At 40.4% G+C, this 24,031-nt stretch overlaps 1 protein-coding gene across 1 annotated transcript in view; it reads right to left on the bottom strand.

Moving 5' to 3' along the window:
- Positions 1 to 24,031, bottom strand: part of LOC120567636 (sodium- and chloride-dependent GABA transporter 3-like) — a 58,847-nt gene that overhangs the window by 4,100 nt on the left and 30,716 nt on the right. The window contains exons 10-13 of the mRNA XM_039814558.1: positions 23,693 to 23,830; positions 23,492 to 23,594; positions 22,831 to 22,931; positions 22,081 to 22,251 (exon numbers count right to left, since the gene is read on the bottom strand). Coding sequence (XP_039670492.1) covers positions 22,081 to 22,251; positions 22,831 to 22,931; positions 23,492 to 23,594; positions 23,693 to 23,830 — 513 coding nt within the window. The remainder of the gene's footprint in view (positions 1 to 22,080; positions 22,252 to 22,830; positions 22,932 to 23,491; positions 23,595 to 23,692; positions 23,831 to 24,031) is intronic.

A 24,031-nucleotide genomic window follows, 5' to 3' on the forward strand; every position in this document is an offset into this window, starting at 1 on the left:
GGGTGTAGCGTTAAATTTTGAGCATAAAAAGGGTTTCTTCCCCGTTTGAAACAGAGAAAGATAGGTTTTTCATTCTACACACAGCATGAATGTAAGTTTGAGTAACACTGATGCGTTTGAAATGAGCCAATACAACTCTCATGCAACTGTGAGAGCAGAACGTGTGTAAGGCAGGGTCTGTAAAATAGGAATGTGTAAGGCTCCTCTTACAACAGGCCAAGGAAGTAGCGTTAATAAGCGTGAATGGGCCTAAGCCCAAAGGTCAATGCATTTCTACCCACACACACACACACACCCACACACACACACACACACACAGACACAAACAGCCACAGTTCATGTTGTCTGTGCATGCTTAGCTCTAGTCCATATGTCTGGCCCTCCTGCATCCTCCGCTGCTCCGTACTCATCAGGCTGTGCCTGCTTCGTTCTGTCCCGGGGATCGGTGTTCACTCCCCTTTTCCCAACACACCCCTTTTTCCCTCGCCTCTTTTTGCTATGCCCACAGCAACCCTCTAACGGAAATGCGTTACAATTCAAATAAGCGAACCAGTGAGAAGTAAAAAAAAAAAAAGTATAATATTCATCCATACACACACTCCTACAACTTTCCTGTGCTTGTGTGCCATTATACACATGAAACACACACACACAAACAGACACAGTTCATGTTGTCAGTACATGTTGTCATGTTGCATGTGAGCCACTAATGTTCGCACACACATGCATATGAATTTTAATTTGTGAATACAAAACTTATTTTGTATCATTTAAATGTAACCACATTGACTTAAAAGATTGTTTGTGTTTAATGTGGTGAAAGATGCAAACATTAAACATTTTTAAAACTTATGTGATCAGTGTTAAAAAACAAAAAGTATGCTTGTAACATTTTTTTGTATTAATACAACAGCTTTTAAAATTATATTTAATTCTCCTCGATGTACGCAGTAGTTGTAAGAAAAGATTCAACTTGCAACCTGACCCAAATATGTTTCTTTGTAAAACGCCAGCGTTAAAAGTAAGTAGTTCTAACTTGAAGTTGCGTTGTAATTCAGAATTAACACATTGTTGCCAAAATGTAAGTCTTACAGGCAAGATATGGTATGTTCAACATGAATTTGTGAATACAAAACTTATTTTGTATCATTTTAATGTAACTAGCATATTTGACTTTAAAAAAATGTTGTGTTTAATGTGGTGAAAGATGTCAATTTTTTTTTTTTTACCACGCCCAGAACGCTTCCATACCACACCTCTTTTCCAGAATTTTCCTAACCACACCCACCTTACAATAGTATAAAGACTGAAGCAGACAGCGACAGAACATGCCACAGATGCGTTTGAAATGACGGACTGAGTAAGAATTAAATCACGTATCTTTACACTATTTGGAGCAGTGAGCAGAACGTGTGTAAGGAACCAGAGAGAGAGAGAAAGAGAGAGAGAGAGAGAGAGGAGAGAGAGAGAGAGAGGGTTTCCCGTTTTACTTTATGAAAGACACACATGTCCAAACAAGCATCCACCGTCTAACAATCTTGAATGTGGCCTCACACAGAGTATCTTACCATGGAAAGTCTTACCCGAAAAAGACTCAGCTACATAGAGGCCAGTAACATGGGCCAGAGTGAACTACGTGGCCGATGTTCTGTTGCACCACGAGATGATATCAGGTGAAGAGTTGGAGTACATCCAGGCTATGAGAGGCACTCGGGACAGGGCTAGGGCCTTGATCGACCATGCAAGGAAGAAGGGCAACGGTGTTTGTAAGACGTTTTATGGAAACCTGGGAGGACAACGACAACCACAACGTCTTCTGTGGCTCGTTCCCGCGCACCCGAGGTGTCCGGAGAGATACCCCCCATCTTGGACGATCTCTGCACTGAGGATTTTGTGGGACTCAAGTATTTCCTGCGCGACATACAAGTGTTTGGTTGAAGCCCCATTGCTCGAGCCGTTATGGATCGTCTGACTCATAGAACCCAGATAGCAGATGCAATCGCCCGGCGCTACAACGATAAAGCCTGCGCGGTCTTGATCATCCTGCTGAAGCGCATACACCGTAATGACCTGGTGGAAAGGATCCCTAGCGGCACCCGTGACGGTGGCCAAACGTCAAATCAGCCACGACCCTTTACCTTTGCTGAATATCGCAAAGCTATCCAAGGAAATGCAGCTGATGTCAGGGAGAATGTGTGCCATACACTCGGGGACCTCGACGCTGACACCATGACACGATTCATATGGACCCTGCATCTCCCAAGCAGCAAGTCTGAATGTGTCACGAGTGTCAGTGACCTTGTAAAAGCATCCACAGAGCATGTAAATCATGACCCGTTCATATACGTGGAAACCGTACATGCATCGCTGTGTAAGGTTGGGAGAAATGACTTAGCCCAAAGGTTGGAGATGCACATAGCTAGGCTCGGTGTCTGAACCTCGTGGCCTGCTTCGTTCTGGCCTGGTGTTCACTCCCCTTTTCCCAACACACCCCTTTTTCCCATGCTCCAACACTCTATACCAGAAATAGCGTTTTCAATTCAAATAAGCGAACCAGTGAGAAATCAAAGATGTGTGCGTATCACGCAGCTGTGCCTGTACCTGCGCAATCTGGGAGCGCATCTCGCGCGATGATCGCCGCGGCCATACCGGCGAGGGGTGGGGTTACCTCTCCTGACGTGATGATGTATTTACATTTGTAAAGGTGTTAAAACGCCTGATAGACCAATGGTTAGCTTGTAAATGTGAGGGCTATTGTTGTGGGTGTTAAATCGGCATGCAGGGCGGGCTTGTAGGATTTAAAAGTCTTGGTTTCATGATGGCTGCTCACTTTTTAACTAGCTCGTTTTTTCTCACCCTTCAACAAAACCAGCTGCGGATTTTCTTTTTTAATTCTTTTGGTGAAAACAAGAGGAATCGTTTTCCAGCCATGTCTATCCACACATTTGGACAACAATCAGGATCATCTGATGTTGAAGAAGGTGAGACAGCTTAGAGTAGGACCCACTACATTTGCTCTGTACACTAAGCCCGAAAAGAGTTAGTGGGGAGGTGGAGAAGACTGGAACACTATTTGGCTTGCGACAGGCCCTCGAAGAGACAGATATCATGAGCCGGAACAGGCGAAGTCTTCCAGAAAGAAGAAGCCTCGCTATTCAGATCTTTTCCTTAATAAGAGCGACCGAATCGGCAGTAATATCTTCATTCCAGAATATCGGTATCAATGGACATCAAGATATGTTCATCAGATACGCGACATTGGCCGCTTCATTATTCAGCAAACAAGCCGGGAAACAATATTCAGCAAAAGTCATCGAAACCAAAATACTTCACCGGAAATGCGAAATAAACGCTCCAGATCTGAGTCAACTGAATACCCGTTAAGGGATGCGTAACAATCGGGACAGAATATCAGTATCTGTTATCGCCACTAGAATCTGTTTATGATTTTATCATGATACGCAAAGTTAGTTCGCACCAAACCATGCCCCGTTTTCAACGCAGTGAATAATAACAACATTAAAACGTCTTTGTTAATGGTGACCGGAAAGGTTTGACATCATTTATACCGTCATCGAAAGAATAAGCGAGCCCCATGAAAACATGAGAAAATCGATATTTTTCAGATCTTCACGCCTTTATCCTTATGACCTTAAAAGTCGCGGGAGACAATAAAGAGTTCAGCAAAACGGCGGGTTCAATTTTACGTTGGAATATTCGTCAAAATGTTAAAAATGCTTCTTTTTTTTTTTGATATATCGTGATCAATGACGCCGAGAATGACCGTATTACTTTGCACTTCGACGCAACCTGCCTTCTAAATCCTCTTTCATCATCATCAACGACTTCTTTAGTATTAAATAGCTCAAAACACTTAACGCTTTTGGTGTCCTCCACAAGCTTTCTGGTCAGTTTGACGAATCTGGTTCAATTTCAACCGGTGTAATGTCAGGCCTTTGCCAAATGCGACCGTTTCAGTCGCTCAATACCGATTGAGATCAGCTTTCAGACGGTTGTCTACACCTGACTTTGTTACCTGCCAATTTCTGTAATTAATTTGTTTAAACCACCAAGAAATTCATTATTTGCCACCAAAGTCTTCGGGTCGACACCAGATGCCGTTCATTATATTCAATAACATTTCCTCACGGCGTCATTCATTTGTGAAGTAACTGGTCTTTCTCGTAAAGTTATTCCATTGGTCAGGATGGTGTTCCGAGCGTCAGCTCGCCTCTTTCTTCCAAACACGCTATTACACGGCCTTAGCCGTCAATAGACATGTCCCCAGATTTTCAACCAATACGCTTTTTTTATGGTGGTTTTGAGTAATGGCTTCTTCTGGCGAATTACGGTATGACTGTTTTACTGTGACATTGTTCAGTTTCATTAACGCCGTTAGCAGTTTACAGTTGTTCTTAAAACGCCTTCGATAGAATCGCCTTCGACGTATGATGGTTACATTCTACGTTTTTACATTGCGGTATTAAATTCGAACAGTTTAATTTCAGCATCAGTTCAGGTCATGATGAGCCACATATTCCACAATATTTCCGGATGTCTTTGGTTGATTTCTTGACGATGATGTCAAAGAAGAGGTGCCTTTTGAGAGCATTCATTAGGCGCGTTAATAATAAATGGATCTAAAACAGAAAGCTACTTCCGGATTTCATAAGCGACAGTAGCAAATAAAAGTTTACCATAAGTTTCGAAGCGTGCTGGGCCATCGTTTCAGCTGCAGCATCATGTTAATTTGCTAGATATGCAGCGATATCAATTACCTTTCATACTCACATATACGCATTTAAGGTCCATTGCCAAGATGCACTTCACATGTTTTGGCATTGTTTACATATTTTCATTTCATATGAGTCAAAATTCGTAATTAAACCTTATTTTACCCCTATTTGTTGTAAAGTCTCATTAATACCATGGAATTTGTGTGAATTGTTCAACCAATAACCATAGCACTCAGTTTTAGTTCATATAGATGGGAAGTTACTATTTGTTCAGATGTTTGAAGCAGTATGTTAACAGTTAAGCGGTGAAGTATACTCGGAGCACGTTTGGGCACCTTTAGAGTAGGTTCTCATTAAAGTATTAAGTGCTGGTCCGGCAAAAACACATGATAGTTTCCCTATTTTTATTTTATTTTGTTGTTTAACAATTCATAGTTTTAAATCCTTCCTTTTTGGTAGTTTGGCTTGTTTGAGTCAGAGTTTGATGTAGTCATAGTGGGCCTCTCTTCGTCTTCAGCGTTTGGGAGGATAACAAGTTGTGGTCTTAATTCCTTAGTTTTGTCTTAAGTGAGAGAATAAATGGGTGTCATTCGAATAGGTCAGTCATTAAGATATTCATATATTGATCAAAGTTAGTCAAGTTGACTATCTTCTTAAGCGTATTGATTTTGCATGATTATGATAATATTGAATAGTTGAATGTAGATATGAGATTCAGGTATTTAATACTTCAAGATAGTATTATTATTTTAACGCCAAGTGCTCTCATGTTCAAACAAAAGTGCCTTTGACATTTTGGGCTATCACATAGTCTTTAAATACATTGTATTCTCCCTACACAATCAATATGTATAAAAAGTAAGATGAGATCTCAACTTTTGCACCTGCCCTGTTTTGGTTTTTGCAAAAAACCAACGCAAAAGTAAGTAGTACTATCTGAAGTATTATAGTAAGTAATACTACCCTTGGTTATGTATCTGCATTTCAACCTGAGTACCAATTTATCATAATCATTACTTATACAAAAATAAATACATACAGGAATGAATGGCAACTGACAACTTGGTCAATACAATATGAATATCATAATATTTGATGTGTTTCGTAGAGAATGACCGGCACATTATATATCACTTAAGACCGTAGAAACTAAGAATTTAAGACCACAACTATTTATCCCTCTAAACATATCACTGAAAGACCCTGAAGGGTGTTGAAAGGCCACTATGCACTACACAAAACTCTGACCAAACAAGGGCCCTTGTTATTTACTAAAAAAGAGAGGATTTAAGAAAACTATGAGATTGTTAAACAATAAAAATAAAATAAAAATAGGGAGCTTGTCCCTCCAAGCTTAACTGCTATTTTATTTTGGAATTGATATATCCAAATGTGATATTGTCTCGACCTTGTAATTTTATTATGGTATACAAGTCTGTTAATTTTGTTTTGTTTGTTAGATTAATTTTAATTGTCTTTTTCTCTGTCTACAAAAATCTATCAATGTTGGAAGATCTCTTGAGTAGACTAGTTTCTACCTTTAACAGAGCAAGGGCTCTAGCTTGCAGTTGTCAGCCAAGGTCAAACTCTGCCTCCAACAGACACACACACACACACACACACACACCCACACACACACACACACACACACACACACACACACACACACACACACACACACACACACACACACACACACACTCATTTATATGTTTTATGAGGACCAACTTTATAACCATCACTTGTGGGGCCACCCTTCTAAAGGTGCTAGACGATGAAAAAACTGCAGGTATACTCTACCATAGCTTTGTTAGCTTATACCTTCAAACATCTGAATTGATAGTAATGACTTCCCATCCTATATGGGGACTGTAAAAAAACTGAGTTAACATGGTTGGTTGGTTGGACCTCTATTTGCATGGTATTTACATAATTTACACACAAATTCCATCGTGGATTAGTGGGGACTTTGCAACAAATAAATTAAATAAAGGTTTAATTTACAGATTTAATCCATGTAGAATGAAAATATGCATAAACAGTACTTAATAACAAAATATGTAAATTCATCTTAGCTAGTCCTATAGATAGTGTATAATGTGGAGCATGAAGCTTGAAAAGCCACCACACATCCACTAACATAGCAAAACATATGATTATATACAGTTGAAACCAGATATTTACATACACTTCAGAAAAACTTATCAGTAAACTTTTATTTCTTTTACGTCATACATGAAATCAGATAAACTTTTTCGTTTAGATCTCCATTTGAGTTAATTGTACGCCTGTGGAGCTATAAACACCCAACAAACCTCTTTCTTTGAACATCATGGGAAAATCAAGAGAAATCAAACCAAGACATCAGGAAAAATAATTGTGGAGCTCTACAAGGTGGCTCATCCTTAGGTACAATTTCCAGATGCCTGAAGGTCCCACGCTCATCTGTTCAGACAATACTACACAAGTATAAAAAACAGGGAATGTACAAACCATCATACCACCTCAGGAAGGAGACGGATTCTGAATCCCAGAGAGGAACGCTTTGGTGTAATCAATCCCAGGACAACAGCAAAAAACCTATGAAGATGCTAGCTGAAACTGGTAAGATAGTGTCCACAGTAAAACAAGTCCTGTACCACCATGGGCTAAAAAGGTTCCTCTGGGAGAAGAAAGTCATTACTTCAAAAACCACCATAAAAAGCCATACATGTGGACAAAAATCTCAATTTCTGAGACATGTCCTGTGGTCTGATCTAAAACAAAGATTGAACTGTTCGGCCATAATGATAAACGGTATATTTGGAAGAAAAAGGGCAAAGCTTTGAAGCCTCAGAACACCATCCCAACTGTAAAGTATGTGGGTGCTTTGCTGCAGAAGGGACTGGTGCACTTCACAAAAATAGATGGCCTCTATGAGAAAAGAAAATGTTGTGGATATAATGAAGCAACATCTGAAGATATCGGGCCAGGAAGTTAAAGCTAGTTGTGCTAAATGGGTCTTCCAAGTGGACACTGACCCCAAGCATACCTCCAAATTAGTTACAAAGTGGCTTAAAGACAACAAAGCAAGGTATTGGAGTAGCCATCACAAAGCCCTGATCTCAATCCCATAGAACATTTGGTGGGCGGCACTGAAAAGGCGAAAAGCGAGCAAGAAGGCCTACAAACCTGACCCAGTTACACCAGTTCTGTCAAGAGGAGGGGCCAAAATTCCATCAAACTATTGTAGAAAGCTTGTGGAAGGACACCCAAAACGTTTGGCCCAAGTGAAACAGAGCAATCCTACCAAATACTCAAGAAAGTGTTCCGCATTGGAGGTGTCGATGATGATGATGAAAAGGGATTTAGGAGAGCCGTTGCCGCCAGTGGTGCAAATAAATACGGGGTGTTAGGGCGGCGCCCGGGACGGATGACACCACTCCAGATCCTCTGGGAAGAAAAAAAATCACACTATTACAATCAAAGTCGCAAAAAAAAAGCATTTTAACTATTTTGGCAAATAATTAGCACATAAAAAACCCACCACTTTTAAGGTCTTGTGTCCCAACGCATTTTAGGTCTATAGAGGGTCCCTGGTAGGGCAGAGACTGTTGGTCAGCATCCCCAAATATCAATCTTTTTCTCATGTTTCATAAGAACTCCTTATTTTGTCTCTTCTGATGACATAGTCAATGGTATCAAACTGTTTCTTCAAAATCTCCCAGTCACACACATTGTATAAAGAAGACATTTTTAAACCATTTGTTGTATTCCTCTAGGAAAACAGGGGTATGGTTTTAACTTCCATTCTTCAGGACCACGGGCTGCAACTAACTTCTCCCTTCGCGCATAACGCTAAGAAAATAAAATTGTAGGCTAGTGAAACGGTCCGTTTCCACAGATAGACACGCCCAAGCTACTCCCATTACACACATACACTAACAGGTGGCGATTGTCAGGTAACAGACAACTCAACTAAAAACTCCAGCTTCACAGAGATTGTACAGGCTGTTTGGCTTTGCTAGATAGTTCGACAGCAACACTAGTGTAAACAGCCAATGTCACGTGATCCTGCACTGTATCGAATTGAATATCTGTATCCATTGACACCGACATATTACTCTAAGATCAGATGTACACGTATTCAGTCATGCTTGTAGGAAAGATCTCTGGACCGAATCGCTTTTCTGGGAGCCTGGCTCAAACCGCCTGTTGTTCCAGTATTAGCATCGCTGCCGCCTGATGCCTCTTTCGATGGGGCCTGTCGCAGTCAAATAGTGTTCCAGTCTCCACCCTCCCCACAACTCTTTCGGGCTTAGTGTACAGAGCAAATGTGGGAGTGGGTCCTACTCTAGCTGTCTCACCTTCTTCAACATCAGATGATCCTGATTTGTTGTCCAAATGTGTGGATAGACATGGCTGAAAAAACGATTCCTCTCTGTTTTCACCAAAAGAATTAAAAAGAAAATCCACAGCTGGTTTTGTTGGAAGGGGTGAGAAAAACGAGTTAGTTAAAAACTGTAGGTAAAAAGGAGCAGCAGCATGAAACCAAGACTTTTAAACTTTACAAGCCACGCCTGCATGACGCATTTAACACCCACAACAATAGCCCTCACATTTACAAGCTAACCATTGGTCTATCAGGCGTTTTTAACACCTTTTAAATGTAAATACATCATCACGGGCCAGGAGAGGTAACCCCACCCCACTCGCGAGTATGGGCTGACTCATCACGATCATGTAGATGCACCCCAGATTCGGGCCGCTTAGAGAATAGCCATGCTGATGCGCATACACATCTTTGATTTCTCACTGGCCCGCTTATTTGAAATCTGAAAACGCCATTCTGGTATAGAGTGTTGGAGCAGGGAAAAGGTGTGTGGGAAAAGGGGAGTAAACACCAGCCAGAACGAGCAGGCCACGAGGTTCAGACACCGAGCTTCCAGCTATGTGCATCTCCAACCTTTTGGCTAAGTCATTCCCAACCTATACAGCTGATGCATGTATGGTTTCCACGATATGAACGCGGTCAGTGATTTACATGCTCTGTGGATGCTTTACAAGGTCACTGACACTCGTGACACATTCAGACTTGCTGCTTGGGAGATGCAGGGTCCATAGACCGGTGGTCATGGTGTCAGCGCCGAGGTCCCCGAGTGTATGGGACACATTCTCCCTGACATCAGCCGCATCTTTTGATAGCGTTGCGATATTCAGCAAAGGTAAAGGGTCGGGCGATTTGACGCTGGCCACCGCCACTGTCCCTAGGGATCCTTTCCACCAAGGTCATTACGTGTATGCGCTCAGCAGGATGATCAAGACCGCATGGGCTTATCGCTAGAAGCGCCGGTCATTGCATCTGCTACCTGGGTTCTATGAGTCAGACGCATCCATAACGGCTCGAAAGCAATGGGGCTTCACTCAAACACTTGTATGTCGCGCGAGGAAATACTTGAAGTCCCACAAAATCCTCAGTGCCGAAAGATCTAAGATGGCTGCTCCGACACCTCAATGCTGCGGGACGAGCCACAGAAGACGTTGTGGTTGTCGCTGTCCTCCCAGTTTTCCATAAACGCCTTTACAAACACCATTGCCCTTCTTCCTTGGTGATGGTCGATCAAGGCCCTAGCCCTGTCCCGAGTAGCTCCTCTATAGCCTGATGTACTCCAACTCTTCACCTGATATCATCTCGTGGTGCAAATAGAACATCGGCCACGTAGTTCACTCTGGCCATGTTACTGGCTCCTATGTAGCTATGGCCTCTAAGTGAGTCTCTTTTTCGGTAAGATCTTTCCATGGTAAGATACTCTGTGTGAGGCCACATTCAAGATTGTTAGACGGTGGATGCTTGTTTGGACATGTGTGTCTTTCATAAAGCAAAACGGGAACCCTCTCCCCCCCCCCCTCTCTCTCTCTCTCTCTCTCTCTCTGGTTCCTTACACACGCTCTGCTCACTGCTCCAAATAGTGTAAAGATACGGATTTAACTCCCTACTCAGTCCGGTCATTTCAAACGTAATCTGTGGCATGTTCTGTCGCTGTCTGCTCAGCCTTTATACCATTGTAAGGGGGGTGTGGTTAGGAAAATTCTGAACGGGGGGAGTTTGGAAACTTCTGGAAAAAGGTGGTATGGAAGCGCTCTGCGTGGTAAAAAAAAAAAAAAAAAAAAAAAACACTGTTGTTTTCTTGAATTCAGTTTTATGAGGGTCGAAATACTTAAGGAAGTACTGATCTTTTAAATTGACATCTTTCACCACATTAAACACATTTTTTTTTTTGTCAAAATGTGCTAGTTACATTAAAATTATACAAAATAAGTTTTGTATTCACAAATTCAAATTCATAGTTGAACATACCATCATCTTGCCTGTAAGACTTTACATTTTGGCTTATGACATTGTTTTAATTCTGAATTACAACGCAACGTCTCTAAAACATAAATGCATCCGTGAAGTCATATAAACTTTCAAGTTAGAACATATTTACTTTTAACGCTACGGCTTACAAAGAAACATATTTGGTTCAGGTTGCATTTTGTATAATACAAAAAGCATACTCTTTGGTTTTTAATTTTGCTTGCATCTTTCACCACATTAAACACAAACAATCTTTTAAGTCAATGTGGTTACATTTAAATGATACAAAATGTATTCACAAAAACACAAAGAATGCTATGACGGTTTTTGAGGACTGTAAGTGCCTCCTGATCTATCCAAACACATGAAGCGTATTTCAGTAATATTTTCCTTTGTAATTATGTATGGTTTTCAAAAATGGGAACTGCTGTAGATGAGAGAAGTGTATGCGGTACAGCACACGCCACATTATGGCCAAGCATGCTCCAAATAGCATCTGAATAACGCGCTACTGACTTTAGACTAGCGCCACTGGACTTTAGACCAGGTTTTTCCTGGTCAGTGGCGGAATGTTTTCTGAAACTGCAGAATAGCACAAAGTAACGCTTTATACCGAACACCTCTTCGGGCTGAACCGCCTCAGGAGCTAAATACACTCCCTACCACGAATGGGCCTGTGGAGGGAAAAGTCCGCGCAAGGCCGGGTGCAAAATAGGAATGATACATGCGCCGGTGTACAAAGGCACTTGGCGCTTGAGTGCAAGATAGGGCCCAATGACTTGTTTTGAAAAGTGTCCCCATATAAAAGAAATACAATACTTTTGAACACTTGTTAAATTAGCTGGTCATAATGTAAAATTAGTGAGCCACTGATAAAGCTCATCTGCTGACCCTTGACAGCCACACAACTCCAAAAATATGAACTAAGCTCAACACACTTACCTGAGACTCTACAACCTGACTGTCCCTGGTCTCCCCTGTTCCTCAGTTTTTTCTGTCTCCCTGTCCTACTCTGTGACATAGTGACGCTTAGTATTTCCATAAGCATCCATTCTTATAAAGATGTTACCAAATTGTCTTGGATATGAGAACTTATTGTTACTTTACTTGGCATTTTGGTGTAGGCTCTACTGAAAAAGGATCTTATGTCTGTTTTTCTTTTCTCTGTCATTTTATCTGGACAACAACACAAATCTTCAACATCAGATGTCTATGATTTAGGTTCATAGGTTCACCAGATGGTCATATTATAATTATAAAATGATCTTAAGCCCCCATCATAAATATTTAGGTTCGGCTCTGGGACAGAGGATATATATTTAACTGCAGCAAACCCACTGATCAGCCAACTTCAAACACAACTGTAGATCTTCAATATTAACCCCTAATATCAGTTCACACACACAGGGTGGTCCTACATTGAATTATACCCAGGGTGAGACCCCTTTGAGCCTCCAACATTTTTTTATAATATTATAACAACATAAGTATTAAAGAAATATTCATATTTCCCTCAATTGCACAAATCCTTCATTAGAACATTTGAAAAACACACTCAAGATAATCAAGTTATTTAACTATAACTATAACAGACATTACAGTTGGACATTACAGTTAGACCTTACAGACATTACAGTTGGACATTACAGACATTACAGTTGGACATTACAGTTAGACATTACAGACATTACAGTTAGACATTACAGACATTACAGTTGGACATTACAGACATTACAGTTGGACATTACAGTTAGACATTACAGACATTACAGTTGGACATTACAGACATTACAGTTGAACATTACAGACATTACAGTTAGACATTACAGACATTACAGTTGACATTACAGATATTAAAGTTGGACATTACAGATGGACATTACAGTTGACATTAAAGACATTTACAGTTGGACATTACAGACATTACAGTTGGACATTACAGACATTAAAGTTACATTACAGTTGACATTACAGACATTACAGTTGGACATACAGACATTAAAGTTACTATCACAGTTGACATACAGACATACGTTGACATTACAGTTAGACATTACAACATTACGTTGACATTACAGACATTACAGACATTCATTGACATTCATATTCTACGATTACAACACCACTGACACAACACCATGGACAAAACATACAACAGTTGACATACAGTTGACATACAGGACATACAGTTGCATACAACATTACAGTTAACACACAGACATACAGTTGACACACAGACATACAGTTGACACGTATAACATGCTTACATACATTAACACATATAATACAACAATTACACACAACATAGTTGACATAACACACCACACAATAGATATACAACACATTACATACAACATATACACCATCACACAACATACATGACACACAGTTGACACACATTGACAACACTGATTACACGTGACATACAATTTACACACAACACAATACACATACAAACAATAGAAACAAGTTAGACATTCAAGTAGACACAACAACGTTGACAACATTACCAAACACACAATACATACAACACACAGTTGACATCATAACAACACAGATGGACATACAACATACAGTTAACATACATAGATACATAACACACATTAGACACATTAAACACACACAACACATACAATAACACACAACAACATAAGACATTACACTGACATCACAAAAAAAAAAAAAAAAAAAAAAAAAAAAATTATCATTAACATCCATTACACACACATACAACACATACACTACACAAACACACAACATACAACAACAGACAACAACAAATGACACACCATCATTACAACAGTCACAACCATACATTCCCCACAAAAGACACAGTTACCAACTAACAACAACAACACAAAACAACAACAACACAACAACATTCAACATAGATACACAACACACTTGACACAAGATACAAGCTAACACCCACCACCCACACATCACCACATAAAAAAAACATATAACCACAAAAAAAAAACATACACAACCCAAAAACACCTACATTACTCACACTCAATACAATCACACATACCCCCCCACACAAAACACAAACAACCATTACACACACAAAAACAAACATAACATAAAAAAAAAAACAACAAACACAATACACACTTAAGACATCAACAAGACATCACACCCAACATCATTAAGACCATCCAGCCTGACACAGACCATCCCAGCTGACACTACAGACATCCCAGCCAGACATCATTACATCATCATTAAGCGACACATCACAGCCAGACATCACAAGACATCACAGCCAGACATCACAGATTATCACAGCGACATCAATAGCTCACAACAATGCAACCGAACCCAAAATAATTTTGATTTGCCTTTAAAATAAGCTACATACAGGAATGAATGCAACTGACAACTTGGTCAATATAATATGAATATCATAATATTTGACAGCCTGTTCAGAGAATGACCGACACATTATATATCATAAGACCAGAAACTAAAATTTAAGACCACAGCTATTTATCCTCTAAAATATCGCACAAAGACCCTGAAGGGTGTTTGAAGGCCCACTTTATGACTATCAAAGACTCTGAGCTCAAACAAAGGTTCTTGTTATTTACTAAAAAGAGGATTTAAAGAAAACTATGAAGTTGTTAAACAATAAAAATAAAATAAAAATAGGGGCTTGTCCCTCCAAAGCGAACTGCTATTTTATTTTGAATTGATATATCAAATGTGATATTGTTAGAGCTTTGTAATTCTATTGTTGGTATACAATGTTCTGTTAATTTTGTTTTGTTTGTTAGATTATTTTAATTGTCTTTTCTGTCACCACCAGAATCTATCAATGTTGGAAGATCTCTCTTGGGTAGACTGGTTTCTACCTTTAACAGAGCAAGGGCCTCTAAAGCTTTGCAGTTGTCAGCTAAGGTCAGAGCTCTGCTCTCCACGCATGCACACACACACACACACACACACACTCACACACACACACACCCACACACACACACACACACACACACACACACACACACACACCTCATTTATATGTTTTATGAGGACCAACTTTATAACCCACATCACTTGTGGGGGCCACCCTTTCTAAAAGGTGCTAGGCATTATGAAAAATCGGGTATACTCACCATGGCTTTGTTGGCTATACCTTCAAACATGTCTGAATTGATAGTAATGACTTCCCCATCCCTATATGGGGACTTGTAAAACTGAGTTAACATGGTTGGTTGGTTGGACCTCCATTTGCATGGTATTTACATAATTCACACAAATTCCATCGTGATTAGTGGGGACTTTGCAACAAATAAATTAAATAAAGGTTTAATTTACAGATTTAATCCATGTAGAATGAAAATATGCATAAACAGTACTTTAATAACAAAATATGTAAATTCATCTTAGCTTAGTCGTTTATAGATAGCGTATATGTGGAGCATGAAGCTTGAAAAGGTGAGTGATTAAAACCATCACTTTTGCATATCACACAAACCTAACATAGCAAAACATATGATTATACAGCTGAAACCAGATATTTACATACACTTCAGAAAACTTATCAGTAAACTTTTATTTCTTTACTGTCATACATGAAATCAGAGTAAACTTTTTCTGTTTTAGATCTCCATTTGAGTTAATTGGTGGCACGCCTGTGGATGCATATAAAGGCACACCTCTTTCTTTGACATCATGGGAAAATCAAGAGAAATCAACCAAGACATCAGGAAAATAATTGTGGAGCTCTACAAGTGTGGCTCATCCTTAGGTACAATTTCCAGATGCCTGAAGGTCCCACGTTCATCTGTTCAGACAATAATACACAAGTATAAAAAACATGGGAATGTACAACCATCATACCGCTCAGGAAGGAGACGGATTCTGAATCCCAGAGAGGAACGTTTTTTGGTGTGAATCAATCCCAGGACAACAGCAAAAAACCTTGCGAAGATGCTAGCTGAAACTGGTAAGACAGTGTCCACAGTAAAACAAGTCCTGTACCACCATGGGCTAAAAGGTTCCTCTGGGAGAAGAAAGCCATTACTTCAAAACCACCATAAAAAAGCCATACATGTGGACAAAAATCTCAATTTCTGGAGACATGTCCTGTGGTCTGACGAAACAAAGATTGAACTGTTCGGCCATAATGATAAACGGTATATTTGGAAGAAAAAGGGCAAAGCTTTGAAGCCTCAGAACACCATCCCAACTGTGAAGTATGGGGGTGCTTTGCTGCAGAAGGGACTGGTGCACTTCACAAAATAGATGGCCTCATGAGAAAAGAAAATGTTGTGGATATAATGAAGCAACATCTGAAGATATCGGCCAGGAAGTTAAAGCTTGGGCGCAAATGGGTCTTCCAAGTGGACACTGACCCCAAGCATACCTCCAAATTAGTTACAAAGTGGCTTAAAGACAACAAAGTCAAGGTATTGGAGTGGCCATCACAAAGCCCTGATCTCAATCCCATAGAACATTTGTGGGCGGCACTGAAAAGGCGAGTGCGAGCAAGAAGGCCTACAAACCTGACCCAGTTACACCAGTTCTGTCAAGAGGAGTGGGCCAAAATTCCATCAAACTATTGTAGATAGCTTGTGGAAGGACACCCAAAACGTTTGGCCCAAGTGAAACAGGCAATCCTACCAAATACTAAGAAAGTGTTCCGGCGTTGGAGGTGTCGATGATGATGATGAAAAGGGATTTAGGAGAGCCGGTTGCCGTCAGTGGTGCAAATAAATACGGGGTGTTAGGCGGCGTTCCGGGGGACGGATGACACCACTCCAGATCCTCTGGGAAGAAAAAAAATCACACATTACAATCACAGTCGCAAAAAAAAAAAAAAAGCATTTTAACTATTTTGGCAAATAATTAGCACATAAAAATTAGACCCACCGTTTTGCTAGTCTTTGTGTCTCACGATTTTAGGTCTATAGAGGGTCCGGCGGGGAGGCAGAGACTGTTGGTCAGCATCCCCAAATATCAATCTTTTTCTCATGTTTTCATAAGAACTCCTTATTTTGTCTCTTCTGATGACATAGTCAATGGTATCAAACTGTTTCTTCAAAATCTCCCAGTCACACCATTGTATAAAGAAGACATTTTTAAACCATTTGTTGTATTCCTCGTTAGAAACAGGGTATGGTTTTAACTTCCATTCTTCAGGACCACGGGCTGCAACTAACTTCTCCCTTTCGCTGCATACGCTAAGGAAAATAAAATCCTCTGTAGGTCTAGTGAAACGGTCTGCTTCCACACGCATAGATACTGGCGCCAATTGCTACTGTCCCATTGACACACATACATTAGCTCAGGTAAGCCAGGATTGTCAAGGTCTGGGCAGACAACCTCACGAAAAAGGCTCCAGTCTTTCACAGAGATTGTACAGGCTGTTTTGGCTTTGCTAGATAGTTCGACAGCAACACTAGTGTAAACAGCTAATGTCACGTATCCTGCACTGTATCGAATTGAATATCTGTGTCCATTGACACCGACATATTCTAGATCAGATGTACACGATTCAGTCATGCTTGTAGGAAAGATCTCTGGACGGAATCGCTTCTTTCTGGGAGCCTGGCTCAAACCGCCTGTTGTTCCAGTATTAGCATCGCCGTCGTCTGATGCCTCTTTTCGAGGGGCCTGTCGCAAGCCAAATAGTGTTCCAGTCTCTCCACCTCCCCACACACTTTCGGGGCTTAGTGTACAGAGCAAATGTAGTGGGTCCTACTCTAGCTGTCTCACCTTCTTCAACATCAGATGATCCTGATTGTTGTCCAAATGTGTGGATAGACATGGCTGAAAAACGATTCCTCTTGTTTTCACCAAAAGAATTAAAAAAGAAAATCCGCAGCTGGTTTTGTTGAAGGGTGAGAAAAAACGAGCTAGTTAAAAAGTGAGCAGCCATCATGAAACCAAGACTTTTAAATCCTACAAGCCACGCCCTGCATGCCGATTTAACACCCACAACAATAGCCCTCACATTTACAAGCTAACCATTGGTCTATCAGGCGTTTTTAACACCTTTACAAATGTAAATACATCATCACGTCAGGAGAGGTAACCCCACCCTACGCAGTATGGCCGCGACGTCATCACGACTGCGAGATGCGCTCCCAGATTCGGCCGCTAGAGGCACAGCTGCGTGATACGCACACATCTTTGATTTCTCACTGGTTCGCTTATTTGAATTGAAAACGCTATTTCTGGTATAGAGTGTTGGAGCATGGGAAAAAGGGGTGTGTTGGGAAAAGGGGAGTGAACACCAGGCCAGAACGAAGCAGGCCACGAGGTTCAGACACCGAGCCTAGCTATGTGCATCTCCAACCTTTGGGCTAAGTCATTTCTCCCAACCTTACACAGCGATGCATGTACGGTTTCCACGTATATGAACGGGTCATGATTTACATGCTCTGTGGATGCTTTTACAAGGTCACTGACACTCGTGACACATTCAGACTTGCTGCTTGGGAGATGCAGGGTCCATATGAATCGTGTCATGGTGTCAGCGTCGAGGTCCCCGAGTGTATGGCACACATTCTCCCTGACATCAGCTGCATTTCCTTGGATAGCTTTGCGATATTCAGCAAAGGTAAAGGGTCGTGGCTGATTTGACGTTTGGCCACCGTCACGGGTGCCGCTAGGGATCCTTTCCACCAGGTCATTACGGTGTATGCGCTTCAGCAGGATGATCAAGACCGCGCGGCTTTATCGTTGTAGCGCCGGGCGATTGCATCTGCTATCTGGGTTCTATGAGTCAGACGATCCATAACGGCTCGAGCAATGGGGCTTCAACCAAACACTTGTATGTCGCGCAGGAAATACTTGAGTCCCACAAAATCCTCAGTGCAGAGATCGTCCAAGATGGCGAGTATCTCTCCGGACACCTCGGGTGCTGCGGACGAGCCACAGAAGACGTTGTGGTTGTCGTTGTCCTCCCAGGTTTCCATAAACGTCTTACAAACACCGTTGCCCTTCTTCCTTGCATGGTCGATCAAGGCCCTAGCCCTGTCCCGAGTGCCTCTCATAGCCTGGATGTACTCCAACTCTTCACCTGATATCATCTCGTGGTGCAACAGAACATCGGCCACGTAGTTCACTCTGGCCATGTTACTGGCCTCTATGTAGCTGAGTCTTTTTCGGGTAAGACTTTCCATGGTAAGATACTCTGTGTGAGGCCACATTCAAGATTGTTAGACGGTGGATGCTTGTTTGGACATGTGTGTCTTTCATAAAGTAAAACGGGAAACCCTCTCTCTCTCTCTCTCTCTCTCTCTCTCTCTCTGGTTCCTTACACACGTTCTGCTCACTGCTCCAAATAGTGTAAAGATACGTGATTTAATTCTTACTCAGTCCGTCATTTCAAACGCATCTGTGGCATGTTCTGTCGCTGTCTGCTTCAGTCTTTATACTATTGTAAGGTGGGTGTGGTTAGGAAAATTCTGGAAAAGAGGTGTGGTATGGAAGCGTTCTGGGCGTGGTAAAAAAAAAAAAATTGACATCTTTCACCACATTAAACACAACATTTTTTAAAGTCAAATATGCTAGTTACATTAAAATGATACAAAATAAGTTTTGTATTCACAAATTCATGTTGAACATACCATATCTTGCCTGTAAGACTTACATTTTGGCAACAATGTGTTAATTCTGAATTACAACGCAACTTCAAGTTAGAACTACTTACTTTTAACGCTGGCGTTTTACAAAGAAACATATTTGGGGGGCAAGGGTTGCAAGTTGAATCTTTTCTTACAACTACTGCGGCATATCGAGGAGAATTAAATATAATTTTAAAAGCTGTTGTATTAATACAAAAAATGTTACAAGCATACTTTTTGTTTTTTAACACTGATCACATAAGTTTTAAAAATGTTTAATGTTTGCATCTTTCACCACATTAAACACAAACAATCTTTTAAGTCAATGTGGTTACATTTAAATGATACAAAATAAGTTTTGTATTCACAAATTAAAATTCATATGCATGTGTGTGCGAACATTAGTGGCTCACATGCAACATGACAACATGTACTGACAACATGAACTGTGTCTGTTTGTGTGTGTGTGTTTCATGTGTATAATGGCACACAAGCACAGGAAAGTTGTAGGAGTGTGTGTATGGATGAATATTATACTTTTTTTTTTTTTTTTTTTACTTCTCACTGGTTCGCTTATTTGAATTGTAAACGCAATTTCCGGTAGAGGGTTGCTGTGGGCATAGCAAAAAAGAGGCGAGGGAAAAAGGGGTGTGTTGGGAAAAGGGGAGTGAACACCGATCCCCGGGACAGAACGAAGCAGGCACAGCCTGATGAGTACGGAGCAGCGGAGGATGCAGGAGGGCCAGACATATGGACTAGAGCTAAGCATGCACAGACAACATGAACTGTGGCTGTTTGTGTCTGTGTGTGTGTGTGTGTGTGGGTGTGTGTGTGTGTGTGTGTGGGTAGAAATGCATTGACCTTTGGGCTTAGGCCCATTCACGCTTATTAACGCTACTTCCTTGGCCTGTTGTAAGAGGAGCCTTACACATTCCTATTTTACAGACCCTGCCTTACACACGTTCTGCTCTCACAGTTGCATGAGAGTTGTATTGGCTCATTTCAAACGCATCAGTGTTACTCAAACTTACATTCATGCTGTGTGTAGAATGAAAAACCTATCTTTCTCTGTTTCAAACGGGGAAGAAACCCTTTTTATGCTCAAAATTTAACGCTACACCCCTCTTCTCTCACTGGCTCATTTCAAACACATCCGGATATTTCATCTCTAACGCTCATTGGATCATTTAAATGAAGCATCTTCTACTTCCTGTGACTCAATCATTGCATCACTTAACACACGTCATTTCCGGGACACGCCTTCCTTCTAGAAGCTTCCGGAACAGTCCAGTCACACACACCTGGACGGCATCAATCACATTTCTGACAGGTCGTGACCTCTTGACCCCACAGGTCAAAAGGTCATCCATCAAAAACCCACATTCTTAAGTGACAGTAACCCCTGGTTATATTCTCTATGGTGAAAGGTTATATGACGCCACTGACGGGCGACTAAATGAAACGTGACGTGTGTGAAAATAAAATAACAGATTTCTCTGGGTTTGCCATTAGATGGAAACATTTGGGATAGTGTAATTACACAACTCAAAAAAATATATAACATAGGTTTGGTCGTTTTTAGACATTTTAATGCAGAAAAGTTACATATTGTACCTTTAAATGTTGGTTTTCGTAATATAAGTGTTGTCTTTTCCTAGTTTTAAAGGCTACATACCAGTAAAGTGATGCAATTTCTTTTACTTACCAGACTGTTCCAGCTGTTCTATTATTTTACCCACTTAGTCGATATATCCACATTACTGATGATTATTTATCAAAGATTTCATTGTGTAAATATTTTGTGGAAGAACCAACTGTCAACTAGGCATGGGCCAGTTACCGGTTTCAAGGTAGACCAAGGTTTGAAAAAGTAACGGTTTCAAAACCGTCGTCAAGGACAGAAAGTGCAGTTTAGAAATCCCTCTCTCTGCCAGTGTGCAGTGTGTTTCAAAATAAAATACATTGTGTTCAGTGGAAAAAAAGTTGTTGTTTTCTGCCCAGACATTTAAAAAATAATACATTTATAGCTGTAATTGCAATACCGTGAAACCGTGATATTTTACTGAAGGTTATCATAACGTCAGAATCTCATACCAGCCTATGCCTACTGTCAAACCTACAATATTGCAGCAATAGAGGTATTTGGTCAAATCTATTGTGATATTTTTTTTTCTTCATATCGCCCAGCTCTGAGTACAGTAAAGTGAGCACTATTGTGCTGGGGACAAGAGATTTAGATAAATACAGATACACCACACAGTATAGTCACATCCCAAGGCTGGTGTTAGACCTTACAGAAGAGGTTGGTTCAGTTTCCATTGTCACTGTCCAGCTGTCATGCACTCTATGTTGAGGTTTTTATGGTATTATTGGTTTGCTGTGTATTTTTCTCACATTGTACATGATCTACAACTGTTCTTTGAACACTGACCTGTCTGAAGGTTCCTGCTGTCAAACACATCTGTCCAGCTGCCCACAGTGGCACCATGAGAACAGAGGAGAGGGTCATGACCCATCCTAGTGCGTATGCCCAGTCAGGGTAAACGTACCAGTCATTGATCCTTATGTTTTGGTAATCAACCAGGTACAGGATAAAGGAACTCTGGGAAGGTGCAGAGAGTTATGTAACTTTTTCTTTTTTTGCATTGTTGCTGAAAGAAAACAGGAAAACTGGAGAAAAGCAAGACTTGTCTACTTTTGCTGGACTATGAACACACTAGACTGTTGGTAATGAACACTTTGCATTACAAAACAATGTCCAGAGCATAGACAGTATGTTAACAGTCTATGGTCCAGAGACATATAAATACAACAATGTGTCATTCACTGAATAACAAAGTGAGGACACTCAACACACAAAACACAGTAAAGGTGCTGTCTGAAGGAAAGTTAATGGAGATACTTTAGAAGAGGCAAATTCTGAAACTGCATAATTGTGGACTCAACATAAATTATAAATAACTAACTGAATGCAATTCAGTGTATGACTATAGCGCATAAAATTAGCTTAGAGTGCTATCGGAGGTTAGTTGTAAAACTTAACATTAATCAAATTCAGCTGTACTGTGTAGACACTGGAAGGCATATTCAAGATGATTTAGTGAGGAAACTGCTAAATTTCAGGAAAATATGTGAAATCATTGGCGACTAGTGAGGTGCAAACAAAGTATTTCTGACTTGCCAGTGACAGCAGAGGGACGATGTAATTCCAGCATAGTTTGAAGAAAACTGATGGTCTCTGTCCTGTCATGTCCTTAATGATGTTAAATATGCGGTCAGCACCTGATGGAATTTAAGATTTTTATTTTATTTTAATTTTCACATTATGTTCAAGCATTTGAATTGTACTGCAAAATACTGTCATTGAGACAAGTTGATCATTTTGTTTTGCATTTCCCAGGAAACAAGAACAATCTAACAAGAATAAAAAGGTCTGTTCTGGACATTGCTGACTCCATTTGGAGTATTCTTTTTAACAAACTACATGTTCATCTGAATAACACATTTTCTTTAAACAAAATTGGTCCACCCATAACTCTGCAGCAGCCCTACTGAAGGTAGTAAACACTTGATATTTATTATGGAGTTCCTCAAGGAAGCATTCTGGGCCCTATTTTATTTTCTTTATACATGCTCCCTTTAGCCAACAATGTCACTTATCACAATTGTATATCACTGCTTTTCCCAGTTCTTTGTGTGCTTGTATTTCTCATCTTAGAAACTTTAATATCTGGATGACAGGATAGAAAGCCGTCATAAAAATAAAAGCACATGAACAGACAAACCTCATAATCAAAATGGCATAATTAATTAAGATAATTAGTAAGTGATTTTTTACTTACCATAAATCCATCCCAAAGCCAGGCATTGACATACAGCCATAAAATAGTGACAGGCTCTGGTACAACCGTAATAATCAATTAGCTGGAATATGTAAATTCCCCCCTAGAGGAAAGAGACAGTTTACATTTTTCAAAACATCACTATGATTTTATGTGTAAATATGCTTCATAAATGTGCTTTTACGTCAACATTTTGTTTACCTCAGTCACCAGGGTCAGGTGCATGAGGAAGAAGGACGAACAGATGACAAGGACAAAGATCTCGTGCTTCAGTGATGCACGTAACAGCTTCGGAAACAAGTCGCTTACAGAGGTGATAACACACTCTACTGTCACAAACTGTGGGCAAAAAGAAAGGAGCAAGTTGTATGATTTCTTTTTTTTTTTTAGATCAGAACAGACAAATACAATTGAACAAGAACAAAAACCCTATCCCACTCTCGCGGTCTCAAGGAAAAAAAAGAAAAAAAAAGTCACACCTTGCCTAGTCACCCTCCTCTAATTCTTGTGATGCTGAAGTTGTATGATTTCTTTGTCTAC

Source organism: Perca fluviatilis, chromosome 11 (genome assembly GCF_010015445.1).
Source record: "Perca fluviatilis chromosome 11, GENO_Pfluv_1.0, whole genome shotgun sequence".
NCBI lineage: Eukaryota > Metazoa > Chordata > Actinopteri > Perciformes > Percidae > Perca > Perca fluviatilis.